Source organism: Lycorma delicatula, chromosome 8, assembly GCF_047948215.1.
Source record: "Lycorma delicatula isolate Av1 chromosome 8, ASM4794821v1, whole genome shotgun sequence".
Taxonomy (NCBI): domain Eukaryota; kingdom Metazoa; phylum Arthropoda; class Insecta; order Hemiptera; family Fulgoridae; genus Lycorma; species Lycorma delicatula.
Window position 1 is genome coordinate 57,263,193 of NC_134462.1, and position 15,914 is coordinate 57,279,106.

Genomic DNA, 15,914 nt, shown 5'->3' on the forward strand with positions numbered 1-15,914 from the left:
ACTGATCTTTTCTTTTTGTCAAAGTTTAATCAACAACAATTTAAACTTCATTTTTACCTTTTTTTAAATATTAAAAATGTATTGGATATCGTAGAGTGGTTTTATTTCATTATTTTCAACTTTTATAATTAAAAAAATATTTCACCTGAGTTTAACGAACTTGTAATTGTGAAATTACGTTTCGTTTTTTTTATACACTTTATTTATTTAAAAAAAACTTGTTTTTTGAATTGTGAAATCTGAAGATCTTTTACGGGGGAAAACTGATTAAGAATGCGAGCTCCCGTACTGGAAAATTAAATTAGTTATGTTTTTTTTTTTTTAATATGAATAGGGAGATGTTAAAACGAAAACATAAACCCACGATTAGATTATCCAGTTCAAAAAAAAATGTTTATTTGTAAAAATATTAAACGTAACCATTATTCTGAATAATTAGTTTACCAAATTTTCATCACACTATGCATATATATTAACACATTTAACTATTATAAAAAATACATTATTTAAACTCAGTTCTACAGTGACTCTTATAGAAAGTAAGATTTGAATTGCGCGCCGTTGTCGTCTGAATTCGTCGTCGATTTGAATTGCGCGTCTTTTAGGTTGTCGGCACTGTAATTTCCTCATTTGTCATCTTTGTGTGTTACGATTAGTTATCATGGGCGTTAAACGAAAGAACAACAAATTTTATGCTGTAAACGCATTATAAGTACGAGAATGTTTTACAAACTATGTGGAATTTCGGACGACAAAATGTATTTAAATAATCAGATTTCAAAGATTTATTTATAAATTGGAGGAAACAGCTTCGATTGCGGACATTATCGATATGATATACAATCGCCCGAAAATCTTTGTGCTAATCGGTCCCTTAAAACATTACCGTCGCGGTATCGATATGAGTCTGGGGAAATCGATTCGCCGTCGTTCACTGTAATTTGTCATTCCAAGAAGTGCCACGAAGCAAATTCCCAAAACGATATGCATCTTAACACCTACATTATTCAACACGCAAGAGCTCAAGTCAGCAGACCGATCAAAAACACCGAGAATCTATCAATTGATAGTTTGGAAAGGATGAAATGTATGGTGATATTAGAAAGAAAATCATCTTCAGCGATGAGGTGCATTTTCAAATAAACGGGTACGTAAAAAAAATTTTCCTCGTGTAGGAGAGCCCAGAGAACCACGAGACTGACTTATAAGAAACAGTTATAACCCAACTTTGGTATGATTTTTCGGCTGCCGGAACGAATGGTTCGAAATTTTTAAAAAATGAGACAATTCCAATAACAGTGAGTGATGAATATCACCGCATCCTGATAAGGGAAGTTTTTGGCCTAAAACGGATGGCGAGATGAGGCAGGTAAGGAATTTTTCTCACAGATTCCTTACCTGCCTCATCTCACGCAACGGAATTCAGAACTGATCCCCAGGATCTTGTGATTTCCGATTCGTTTGGATTCCACCCTTTGCAGGCTTGTGATATTTCGTGTTTATACGAACAAACCACCAATAATTCTCAAACTCAACGGGGATATTTGAAGTGTAACTAACGAAATTGAGCCGCATTTATATTTTACATCATCGATAATTTCGTCAAAAAAGGAAAGTATGCCAGCACTTGTGTGGGGGATATTTATCGCATCATGTTCACAATTAACCTCAATAAGTGCACTTTATATTAAAACTAAAGTACTTTCATTTTTTTTTATAAATAATGGTTTTATTAAAATATTATATCTTGCTTTATTTATGGTACACGCTTTATTCGTACGGAGAAAAGAAGCATAGATTTTTTAGTTTAGTCTCTTGGTTTCAAAACATAACCGATTACAAAAAAGCACATACTAATAAAACTTCGAGAGTAAATAAAATTTTAGTTATTTTAACAAAAGATATGCCGCTGGACACTTAACTAACATTTAACTATACAACATATCGGGAAAAGGAAATGATATAAAATATAAAGAAGACGAAAACATAACTTTTCTGACTTAGTGGGAGAATCTTTCCACCCCTTTCAAAAAATTATTTTTAAATTAAAAATGTTAGCATCAATATTTGTGTTATATTTTATATATATCGTATTTACCCGAATATAGTTGGAGGTTTTTCCTACATTTTCTCCCATGAATTGGGTTGTCGAGCTTTTATTTGGGATAAAAAACCTATAAATGCAAGGTTGACTAACATTTAGATACAACTCAGCTTTTAAGTTGTTTTCTAGTTTTTAATTTTGTTTCTATATTTATGATGAAGGACTTAATACAGTTTATATTTACAGTAATAACTACCTTCAATTTTATTATTTTTAAAAGTACGTAATAAATGGGAAAGTTTGGTTGGATGAGTCTTTGGCCAAAGATTAGCTTAAAATGGTCTTTTACAGAAACTTAGGTCTTAGAAGACAGTAATCCATATTAATATTAGATCCATTCAGGGAGTAAAATTGAAAGTAAAAAAACTAAATATGGATTTAGTTACAATACCTGGTGATATGACTTCACAGTTACAGGTTTTGGATGCAATTGTGAACAAGCCTTTTAAAGATAATCTTAAAATAAATTATAATTGTTAGATGCGAAGCAACAGTCATCAGCTAACTCCTGAAAGAATAAAAAAACCTTCTGGTAGCTTATTATGTGAGTGGATTATTAAATCATGATTTCGATAACACCAGTTAGCACTAGACAAGGATTTAAAAAATGATGCATTAGCAGTACATTAGATGGATCTGAAGATTATATTCTGTGAGAGGAAAAATCAAATAATGAAAACACCTTTTTATTGATTTTAGTAGAAGTTCTACTTTTTTCATATGCCTTTTTTGATTCCTGTCATTGATTCAAAAATACTTACCATAATAAAGTTGTGGAGAGTTAGGAGAAGACCATTGAAGTGTTAGAAGAAGGCCAATTTGGTTTCAGGAAAAGTATAGGGACAAGGGAAGCAATTTTAGGCCTCAGATTAATAGTAGAAGGAAGATTAAAGAAAAACAAACCAACATACTTGGCGTTTATAGACCTAGAAAAGGCATTCGATAATGTAGATTGGAATAAAATGTTCAGCATTTTAAAAAAATTAGGGTTAAAATACAGAGACAGAACAATTGCTAACATTTACAGGAACCAAACAGCAACAGTAATAATTGAAGAACATAAGAAAGAAGCCGTAATAAGAAAGGGAGTCTGACAAGGGTGTTCCCTATTCCCATTACTTTTTTAATCTTTACATAAAACTAGCAGTTAATGATGTTAAAGAACAATTTAGATTCGAAGTAACAGCACAAGGTGGAAAGATTAAGATGCTACGATTTGCTGATAATATAGTAATTCTAGCCGAGAGTAAAAAGGACTTAGAAGAAACAATGAACGGCATGGATGAAGTCCTACGCAAGAACTACCGCATGAAAATAAACAAGAACAAAACGAAAGTAATGAAATGTAGTAGAAATAACGAAGATGGACCACTGAATGTGAAAATAGGAGGACAAAAGATTTTGGAGGTAGAAGAATTTTGTTATTTGGGAAGTAGAATTACTAAAGATGGACAAAGCAGGAGCGACATAAAATGCTGAATAGCACAGGCGAAACAAGTCTTCAGTCAGAAATATAATTTGTTTCATCAAAAATTAATTTAAATGTCAGGAAAAAATTTTTGAAAGTATACATTTGGAGTGTCGCTTTATATGGAAGTGAAACTTGGACGATCAGAGTATCTGAGAAGAAAATATTAGAAGCTTTTGAAATGTGGTGCTATAGGAGAATGTTAAAAATCAAATGGGTGGATAAAGTGACAAATGAATAGGTGTTGCGGCTGAAGAAAGAAGCATTTGGAAAAATATAGCTAAAAGAAGAGACAGATTTATAGGCCACATATTAAGGCATCCTAGAATAGTCGCTTTAATATTGGAGGGAGGTAGAAGGAAAAAATTGTGTAGGCAGGCAACATTTGGAATATGTAAAACAAATTGTTAGGGATGTAGGATGTAGGGGGTATACCGAAATGAAACGACTAGCACTAGATAGGGAATCTTGGAGAGCTGCATCAAACCAGTCAAATAACTGAAGAAAAAAAGAAAAATAAAGTTGTTATAAAACTCAAAAATTAAACTTAAAAAAAATTAAAATTAAACTTAAAAAGTTATAACACAAGTGCAAAAATCTTCTTTTTTTTTGTTGTTCTTCAATAAGTTCAACTTTGGTGCCATTAGTTATACTTATTTCAGTACTGAGTAATTTAAAGAATGATGTGTTCAATTTCAAGTGTAAGTGCTGAAATAATTTGTAAATTTCATTAAATATGAATATAATATTGACAGTTAATTTTATAAGTTTTCATATATGATTTATAATTGCTAATAATAGGAACTTAATTACAGGTATAAATGAAGGAGTATGTCAATGTTCAAAACAAGAATACCAACAATGTGTAATAATGGCTGATCCATTATTAAAAGATCCACACCTTATTTACCCTGATAACCCACAAGACATCGATCGTGTATGTCGGTAAGTGTTTAATTTATATTTTAAAAATATACTATTATATTTTTTAATATCCTATATATTTATTAGAATTTGAATACTCAACTGTTCATTTACAAGAATATTTTCTGTAAGTCTTATACTGACCAATTTCTCTGTTCTCAGAACATAGCTTGATCTTAAAATCACATCAGTTATTACTGGCTTGAATGTAAAACATCAGTACATCATGCTCAATCTAGGTGAGAAAGAGAACAATGTTGAATTGCTACTCATATGACAGATATGGAACTGTAGTATTTTTATCAAAATTCTATTCCTGTAACCAGAACATTACAAAATAGATGAGTATAATAAACTTCTAAAATTTGCACCTGAAGCTAAACATATAAATTACAAAAAATAGAAGTGAAAACTTTTATTTATTATATTAAAAATATATAATTCTATATATTTCTTTTTTCTGACAGATTAAAGTAATCTCAAATCCAAATCTTCTTAATTTGAAAACCTCTACTATTAAAATCTGTTTCCCTTGAAAAAATTTCTATGAAATTTTGTTTCACATCAAATTCAGCATAGTTTCACCAGTAGTCTGAATTTTTGAAAAATCTATTTCTACATTTTCATATTCAAAATTAGTTGCCATAAAAATATGCCCAACAAAATTAATCTCATAAAACTACATAGCTTTTTACATGTTCAAGTAATATTCTCAAGATCTTCACCTCTACACTTCAACATTTGAACAGGAAGTTCATAGTGTAATTATTTTCCTTATTGAATTCTTCACTGGGAAAGTGTTTTCTCTGCCTGTTTGAACTATCAGTAAATTCAATTTGTATGAATATATATATATATATATATATATATATATATATATATATATATATATATATATATATATATGTATATGTGTATTGTGTGCGTACATGCATTTGTGTAAATAAATAATTTCAAAAGAAATTAGCATTCTAAAGTTTATTCTGTCCACAACTTTAAAGAATGTTGATTTTATTTATGCTTAAGAATGATCAGTTAATTTAGATCATAAGAGAAAAAAGGCTTTAGGATATATTCTATTTAATAAAATGTTAAAACAATGAAGAACAAATTATATGAGTTAAGAGCCTCTAAAATTCAATATCTATTATTTGAATTGTAAAAATCAAAATCCTAATGAAATTTTAAATAACTCACAATTGATAACATGTCTGAGTTTGAAGTAAAACTATTAACTGCATCATCTTTCTATCTGATGGTTTCTCAACATCTGGAATGACTCAGAAAGTAACTTCAAGGAAAATGAAGGATGTGATGTAAGGTAAATGATGCATTTTATAAATTGGTTCCTGTAAACCACTAAGTTAAACATTAAGAGCAGTTTCACTGAATGCTAAGGGCATTTATTAGTGGCTAATGATCATGTGTTGGTGCTATAAAGAAAAAAAAAACAGAGAGAAAAATACAAATGTTTCAAGTTACACTGCAAAAAAATTTACTTTCAATTTTTATGTATGTGTTAAAGGTAAAATCACCATCTATTTCATAGTGGTACACTAAATTCTATCACTTATCTTGTAATTAGCAAATTATAAGTTGTTTCTCTTCTATGAAACATGATGGGGGTCTTTTCTCTTTATCCCCCACAATAGTTTTTTTTTACATTACTTATTAGTAATTGTTCATGTTAATCTAACAACAATTTTGCCGAAAAAGGACCAATTTTCCATATTAACAATCAATCTTGAATTAGTCTTATATATTTTTTTATTTCTACCTGTCAATTTTATTCAAACATGGGTCTTCCAAATGTACAACAGAGGTCCAATTTAAGCATTACTGGTTATAATTATAAATATAATCTAACCAAACTTAATCTACACATGCTTCGCTCCCTAATAACCTATACTAGCGAGCGTAGGTTAAGTTTGGTTAGACTATATTTCGATATGTAAGAAAGTTACAAAAAAAATAACAATTATAATTTTCTTAATGAGCTTAAATAGTTATTCTTAAAAAATCCTTTGTAGGGAAAAACAGAAAAGACCCACATAATGATACCTACTTTTGTTAGAAAATTCTGTTATGCTTCAGACGTACATTCTACACATTAACCAATTCCATTAGTGATTTAATGTAACAATAAAAATTTATCAGTACTTGTTTATTATGTATCACACCGCCACTTTTGTCACTTTTTTATATGCAACTTCTTTGTCAAAAAACAACGTATTATTACAATGTATTAAACAAAAATACGTTTGTTAGTGAGCGTAGGTTACAATGTTTGTTTAGATTATATCAACTCCCTACACTGACGAATCGTATGTAACCTAATCAAACATAACACACGCTACCTTCCCTCGCTAACCTCGTCTAATCTTATATATATATATATATAATGTTTGTTTGTTTGTCCCGTATGCATTCCTATACAATTAATCCGACTGCGATGAAACATTCGTGAGTTGTGCGCACCCGTGAAGGTTTCTGAATTAGTTTGGACGCGTTAGGTGGCGCGGGACATGATGAAAGTAACAAGGTGTAGCATTGCGCACAGTATTCGGCGCGCATGCGTATACGATCGTCCCAAAATCTCATTTTCTACCGGGTTATTTGAACATATAAATAAGGGATTTTGGAACAAAAGTTTTTAGTTGTACAAAAATTTTACAAAATTTTAAATACATGATAATGATTAAACGAGCTAACAATCGAATATTTATGAATGATTATTCACTTTCAATATGAATTAGTATTATTGGTACTGATAAAGTTGTAATATTTATTAATATTAAAATAATAATATTAATAATTAATATTATAATATTATATTATATTTTTATAATATTAATATTATAAAAATAATAAATTTTTTTTTTTTAATAATCCTTAATAAAAATAAATATTTTATACAAGTCTATTGATTCTTAAGAGTATTGAAATTGATTGTTAAGATAAAATTCAAAATAATGAATGAAAACCTAAACAAATAAACAGGGGACACATCTTATGAAGTGCAACTGACACAAAGCTTCGTGTACGTGCGTGGCTCTATGGTAACGACTTCTTTTGCTATTCGTGGGGTTCGGTATTGAATCACCGATAATTTTTTTTTTTAAGCTCATAAAATATTTTTTTACTTATATTATTTTCCATTTATTATGTGAAACTATTTAATGCTGTTAAAATGGAAAATCAACTAAACGGGAGATAAGTTATTTCAAAGTTTTATAACTAAAGATCTGATATTATTTATTTTGGTCAATCTTCGGAATCGATGATTTTTTAGTTTAATTAAAAATATTATCACAAAACAATATTTGAAAGAAATTGCTTTTAATAATCTAATTTACACGGGAAAATGAGATATTACTTATTTTTTTACGGATACCAAAATGAGTATTACTTTATAATACTGAAATAAAAATAAAATAAAAAGTTGTTGTTTAGTGAAAAATAATTTTATATTGAATAAACATATTTTTCTAATGAGTCAAATGAAATGCAAGGGATTTTCTAGGTAAACCATTTTAAACCGCGTGCAATAAAGAGAACAATTACAAAAGGGTCGGTTTTGGTTTTTATGTTAATGAAAACTATTTTATTTTCTATTTCATAAAAAATGTTTCCATTATATTTTCATTTTGAATTAAAATAATTAAAGTTAATTATTTTCTGAACCGCTCTGTATCTAATAGTACATTAATAATTAATTCAAGGTAAATTGTTTATTAAGAAAAATTATTAGAAATTATTATATTGTTAAGAAATAAACGAAATTAATCATTCAGATCATAATTCTCGACTCCACATACAGTCAATTAAATTTTATATAAAATAAACAAAAAAACCTACACTCCATATTTATTTGGAAGTGCGTGTACACGCACACGAGAGTACGGCACTTCCTATTTAATAAATATTAGAGTAAAAATCCACATTTCGACGCCAATTGTCATATACGTCAATAAATTTTATTCTTTTATGTTTCAAAAGTTTGTTTATTTCTGCCTTTAATCACATTGATATCTTGCTTCTGTTTGTGCGCCAACCGCATAAACGAATTTAAACATCATGGCGGGAAAAGGATTTTGGAACGAGCCACTGCGCAACGCTGGGTGTGCGACACCTTCTTTCTTCATCATGGCGCGGGAGTCGAGACATTTCGAAAAATTGTAATTATAGTACGATTTGACTCACATTCAGAATACACATTAAGTTACGTGAAAAAATATTTTTGCGAAACAGGAAAGAAGGGAAAAATGAAAATGGGAAAGAAAGAAAGGGGTGAAGATTGGAAGAGGGAAAAAAGGAAAGGTTAAATTTTCTGATGTTCCGTAATGTTCATTTTTTTATGTTTTATCAAACTTTCAATTGTGTTCGTCTAATCTATATATATATATATATATATATATACTCAAATCTAGCAATAGCGAAGCATTGCCGGGTCAGTTAGTTAACGTTAAATACGCATTTTACATACAACTTATTGATAACATAACTTTATTTTTTTAAAAAGATAAAAAAGATGGCGGTGCTATAACAAACAAGTACCTTTATTTTTAAACAAAAGTAAAAGTTTTAAGTTTTACAGACTAGTAGTTTTTTTTTAAACTAATGCATTCATTCACCTTGACCACGACAAAATATAATTTAAAAAAAGAAGTGACTAATAGAAAATAACTAATCTATCAGTAATTTTACAGAAAAACACCTGCTATATAACATTGAGATAATATGTCAGAATAATTACTAATTTACATATTGGATTATAATATCTCAAAACTAGTAACACTATATCTTGTAATCATTTTTTTAGAGTACTTGCATGCAAACTCAATAAATAACCTTTTTTTTCAAGGTTACTCCTCTCTTTCTTAATTTTTACCACAATTTTAAAATTTTATTGGAAATAAACTGTTATTACAATGCCATAAAATGATTACAACTTCAAAGGATATATATATAATCACTCCAACTTAACATATTTTATAGTATAACATTTTTTTTATAATTTCTTTTAATATCAATCCATATCCATAAAACATGCAGATATATATGTGCATCCCTGCACATGCATACAAAAGCACAAACATAAAGAAAATTGTAGGTACTCAAGTAGTTTTGTTCAAAGATCTCTCCATCAACAAAACACTTGTGTAAATAAGTATTCAGGTAAATCATTAAAGTTCATTAGGCATTATAAATGCCTAATGATGTTAATAAACTATTAAATATTTTACATCGCTTCATTGCTTTCCATTCATCAAAATTAAATTAAATTTTGATTAGTAACTGAACTTCATAATTTCAACATCATCATATAAAAATTTATTTTTTCATGAATAATACAAAGTTGTATGTAAAAAAACTTTAATTCACTAGCACAAATACTAATTTACAATAAAAAGTACATTTTTAACACAAACACTATTGAAAAATATTAAAATTTATTGTGATAAACAGCATAAATTAGAGATAAAGATATTAAACATCTGAAAATAGTCTAAAAATTTTTATTCAAAAGAAAAAAGATAAATTAAATTAAAATTCAGTTTGATATTTTTCCTACTTATTTAATTATTTCAAAATCTTACAAGTTTTAATTTGTAAATGGTGAAAATTATCCTCAAGATAAGATTTTCCTGTCCACTACATTTTAACCTCTGAACTTTACTCTTGGCCAAAGTTGATTTGCATTTATACTCTGTATGACCTTTTGAGCATGATGTTAAATATTTTAAATAAGCTTTTTCTTTATTCCTTAATTTTTTCACTCCAACCAGGCAGTCATTTTTATTTCCTTGTCTAGTGCTGTAGCAGAATTATAGCTGTAGAAGGGAAAGTATTGCAATCAGTCCAATTTGGGCATATGCAGTTTTCATTGGTGTTGACGTTTTGACACCTAAGAACCCAAAAAACCAGATGGAAATTTTCTGGATGTTTATGTTCATATGTATATGTGTGTGTGTGTGTATATATATATATATATATATGTGTGTGTGTGTGTGTGTGTGTGTGTGTTAGGTGTTGGCCTCTAATCACCTTAAATATCCAGAATTACTGAACCAATTTTCACCTGAGACAGATTTTTTCTGTGTTTGGGTCATTGATGCCATTAAATTTTCAACTTAAAAGGTCAAGGGGTGAGACTGTAGAGCAAGGTCACCCTCGGTATCTTGAGGTTTCTCCTAATTAAGATCTTATTTTTCTTAGGCACATACGTTAGCAATTAAAAAATAATAATACGTGGGGGTGTGATTTTGCAAAAAAGGTTTTGCAAAATCACACCCCCACCCCAAAAATGCTTTAAACTAGTGGCTAAGTGGGTATACTGCATCAATAGTATCCCTTCTCACTACAAGGAGCGCTAGTGTAGCACTGATGTATAGCTGTTGTAGTCATCTGCTATGTTGTGACGTCACAGGTGAGCAATAGAATTAAAGAAGTGATTGATATTTAAAGTGTAAAAAAGTAACTAACTCATCTTGCCGGGTTTCGAACTTTGACTTCCACCTTGGGATTCATGTAACAAAAAAAAACATGGTTGTATAAGGTATCAATTTATACATTTTCGAGAATGCTGAAAACGATTTTAATATTTAAAATTGTTGAAGTAGAAAATTATTATATTTAAATAAAATGATAAATATTTTTAATTAAGTTATGTCTGTAAGACATGCATCAGAAAAAAGCTGCGTGATGGGAAAGTTCTATAACTGTGTTGTCAGCTTTTTTTCTTTTTCTGTTTAGCCTTCGGAACCACTGTCAGGTATTACTTCAGAGGATGAATGAGGGTGAGATGTATGAGTGTAAATAAAATGTAATCTTGTATAGTTTCAGGTCGACCATTTCTAAGATGTGTGGTTAATTGAAACCCAACCACCAAAGAACACAGGTTTCCATGATCTAGTATTCAAATACATATAAAAGTAACTACCTTTACTAGGATTTGGATCTTAGAGCTGTCGTTGTCAGCTTTTTTATTTGTCTTTCTGTTCTCGGTCTTAAATATTCAAAGGCTGGTATACTTAAAATTTTAATTAATTATTCTTTATACATTAATGTTAATACATGGTACTTGTGCACAGAGAGTATCTTCTATATATTTTTTTTATTGAATCTTAATTCTATAATCATTATCAAGAGATTTGAAAGAACTTCTCTTCAGATTCAGTTTTGCTGTTTCCTTTACCAAGAACCACTTATAATATAAACCAAATTTTGATATGATGAAATATTGTAACCCCTGTATACCCTCTGCTGAGCCCAGGAAAAAGTAGGAGACTTTAATTTTAACAGTACAAAGTCAGTAATAGATCTAAAACCTCTGGCACTCCATGTATATATGTGAATTTCTTTATGTGTTACTGATTTGTAGCCCATAAGACATAAAATTCTTTCCATTAGTATTACAGGTTGATTTATCATTATTTCTAATCTTTCTAGTAATCAGTATATTACCAATTTTTGTGCTAAAATTACCCACCATTATAAATAGATTGTAAAATAGAATATACTATAAATAGTATAAATTACCCACCATTAAAATTACATTCAAGTAATTTCTTTTAAAAAATAAATAAATAATGAACAATTTGCTGGAATTGTTTAATTTGGAGGAAGTGATCTGATTTTTGTCATTAATCCAATTAAAATTAATTCTTAACATAAAATGCAATAAAAAAAATTTTTACATCAGTAAAAAATAGGGAAAAATTCTTTAAACTAAAGCAAAATGTAATGTTTAGATATGAAAAAAGAACATTTTAAATGGGTAGATGCGGACAAATTGCATATTCTCTATGAACTCATAATGCAGTAATTCCTATTGCAATAAATTCAATACCTCACTATGCAGTGACAGCATAAGTAAGAACCTGATAAAGACTTTCACAAAAATGAAGAGCCTAACCAGAGTTAAGAAATCTAGAAAGGTTATTTGATTAACAAAATTGAATTAGTAACTCCCTTAGTGTAAAATGTAATTTTAACACATAGTTCATCAGCATGAGAACATAATCAAATAAACATTATATTATAAAACACTTTTTCCTTATCTGTTCTTCTAGTAGTGGGCGCCTTTAAGAGAAATACTTTAAAAACTGAGAATAAGTATTAATTTTATGTAAAAATTTTTTATTTTCTAGGACATGGACAGAGTTTGTAAATTGTGTCAAACAATATACAGAAAGATGCTTTTCTGATATAAGAAAACAAGAATTCAATAAAGCTGTTGAAGTTCCAATCGATTCTGTACATCAGTTATGTACAGATCCACAATACCAAAAAGGTAACTGTTCTTTTAACATGTGTAAAATATCTTAAGAATTAATTTCTTTTATTTTTTTAATTAATAGATGGTGCTATTAAATAATCATATATGTTATATAACCTCCTAATCATTTTATTAATATCCCATAAAGTCATTTTTTTCCTTCAGTGTATATTTTTTTATGGGAACAATAAACAATAGCAGATTATGAATTGTAGAAAAAACAATTTTTTGTTGTATAATGTTACATCTATTATAGTTACAGTTTGTTTTATAATGATAATTTTTGTTTTGACAATTGCAAAACCTAATTTTCATAATACAACTTATTTCTAAACAATTTATTCAGATTATGTGAATGAATATATCTTACCTTAAAATGATGATCTATCCAGAAGTAATAAAAAGAACTGTGTATGTTTTCTTTAACAAAGAATTTATAAAGAAACAAATTATAATATAGAAAATATTATTAAACAATAATGAATTATATCTTATAAACTATAAAATTAGAAACAGTTAATATAATAAGAAATTGCTGCCATAGTAAAGTGGTAAAATTTCTGTCTTTAATACGAAGGAAGGTACTGAGTTAAAAACATGGTCAGGTTTGGCATTGTTCATATGCTAAAAACTTCCATAACATAATTTCAATTACAAACTTCAAGTTTATGGGATAAATTAATCAAAAAGATGTGAAGATATAAATATATGTGTATATATATATATATATATATATTTTATATATTTTTCCCACTTTATCGAATAATAAAATTTAATTAATTATAATATCAAAACCACCAAATACAGTACATTAAAAGTAAGAAACAGTTGCCAACTTTCAAAGATTTACTTCATAATCAGCAAAAATTAAAATTAGAAATTACACAAAATATATCAGCAACTTGTCATATAACATTAAAACCTCTTTCTCATACCATGGCATGACAATGAGTGATAATTCTTATTGAAATATTAGACTATGATAACAGTTCTATCAATTTCTATAATGAATCATTATCTTTGTTTATTTGTTAATTTATATTTAAATTTACTAATACAATATTTTTCAAGAATATCAATTTCCCTATTATTTTTATTTACTTCTATTATTTCTGAATTATTATTATTATTTTTATTGCTATTATTTTATATATATATATATATCTTCACATCTTTTTGATTAATTTATCCCATAAACTTGAAGTTTGTAATTGAAATTATGTTATGGAGGTTTTTAGCATAAGAACAATGCCAAACCTGATATATATATATCAGTATTTCTTTGTTTTGTTAAATTATCAGTTACATTTGAAAACTTATTACATCTTTTATAATTAAGTGCTCTGAAAACCTTTTATTAAAAATTTAGTGGTTTTGCATATATATATGGTCACATTAATTACATTTTTTTTTCTGTTGATGATATCATATAAGTTTGAAACTTTTGCAAGTGTTATGAAATGAAATTTTGTAGCATATGAAAAATGTTAGTTTTGTGTTTTATGACCGGGATTCGAACCCGGGACCTCCAGATAAAAGGTCAAGATACTATCATTTCGTCACAGACATCAACATTAATTTTGTATTTGCCACAAAGTTCAAGTTAACTTTGTACTTGAAAAATATACTTTATAGATATATCTATTTTATACAAAATGTTACATTTATTTTTATGAAATACATTGGTGATTTTTTTTTAGCGTTATTATTTTGATATTTAGATGTAATACATTTTATAAGTAAATTAGGTTTATTACTTCCTTGTACGAAGTAAAGCAAGAATTGTGATCACGAAAAATTTCAGTTTTCAGATTTCAATGGAAATATTTCAGTTTTCAGATTTCAATGGAAATATTCAGTTTGACCATCCCTGAATCCAATTTTACTAGTTTCAGCGTGATGTCTGTACATACGTATATCATGTAACTCAAAAATGATTAGCAGTAGGATGTTGAAATTTTGGAATTAGAGCTGTTGTAACATATAGTTGTGCACATCCCCTTTTGATTACAATCAACTGAACCAAAAGTGTCCAAAAAATTTGGATTTTTGACTTTTTCTTAACTGCAGTAATAAGCCTCATTAACAGATTTTCAACAATATATCATAAGTGGTACTTATTTTCATTGGTTCCAGAGTTATAGCCAAATAAAATTTTAATTAATGAAATATTGGGATCTTACGGGAAGTACATTGATTCGAATCAGACTTCATCTCCTTTTTTTTTAACTTTTTTTTTTATTTAAGCATTATTTATTAATCACTGATTATAAAAAAAATGTACAATAAATAATAATTCAATAATAACAATAAAAAAAAAAATATGAAAAAATATCAGAAGTTATTAATGAAATAAAATTTTACGTACTTTTCATTTTAAAATAATGTATATATGTAATTTAATAGGCGTACAAGGAAGTCATGTGGTGTTCACATCAGATTTTTTAGTTTATTAATAATATATTCTATTCATTTTTTATATTTTCATTATACGAGGTCTATAAATAAATTAATGAGACTGGTTCACAGAAACTTTTTATTTACAATCCAATTATACATGGGCTCTATCACCTTTGAAAAAGTTGCCTTGGGATGCCATATAACGCTTCAAATGGTTTTCCCACTCTTCACAGCAGTGTTGGAACTCAGAAACCAGAATATCATTCAGATGGTAGGTTAATTTTTTTTTTTAATGTTTTCTACTGCTCCAAAATGGTGTCCTCTGAGGTGTTTTTTTAAAGTCGGAAACAGGAAAAAGTCGCAGGGATTCAAGTCAGGTGAATAAGGTGGTTGAGGAACTACAGGAATGTTTTTCTTTGCCAAAAACTCATTAATTGAGAGTGCAGTGTGACAAGATGCATTGTCATGATGCAGCACCATTAATCAAATCAAAACCATGCTAATTTGTTTCTTCAATAGTAATCGCATTGTCCATAAGGAGTTTTTGCCTACAGGACAGACTGTACATCAATATGTTTACCGAGAAATTCTTGAAAGACTGCGGAAAAGAGTTGCCCGCATGAGACCAGCAATCAAAGAAAACTGGATTCTGCATTCATTATGCCAGAAATTCGTGCGTTGCACAAAATCCCTTTAAGTTAACTGCTGGACGATCATTATTTTGTATGGGTGAAGTT

The 15,914-nt window shown here is 28.4% G+C and overlaps 1 protein-coding gene across 3 annotated transcripts in view; it reads left to right on the forward strand.

Moving 5' to 3' along the window:
• Positions 1-15,914, forward strand: part of LOC142328980 (uncharacterized) — a 177,159-nt gene that overhangs the window by 144,365 nt on the left and 16,880 nt on the right. For all 3 annotated transcript variants that reach the window (XM_075373206.1, XM_075373204.1, XM_075373205.1), the window contains exons 3-4: positions 4,388-4,517; positions 12,650-12,792. In XM_075373206.1, coding sequence (XP_075229321.1) covers positions 4,388-4,517; positions 12,650-12,792 — 273 coding nt within the window. The remainder of the gene's footprint in view (positions 1-4,387; positions 4,518-12,649; positions 12,793-15,914) is intronic.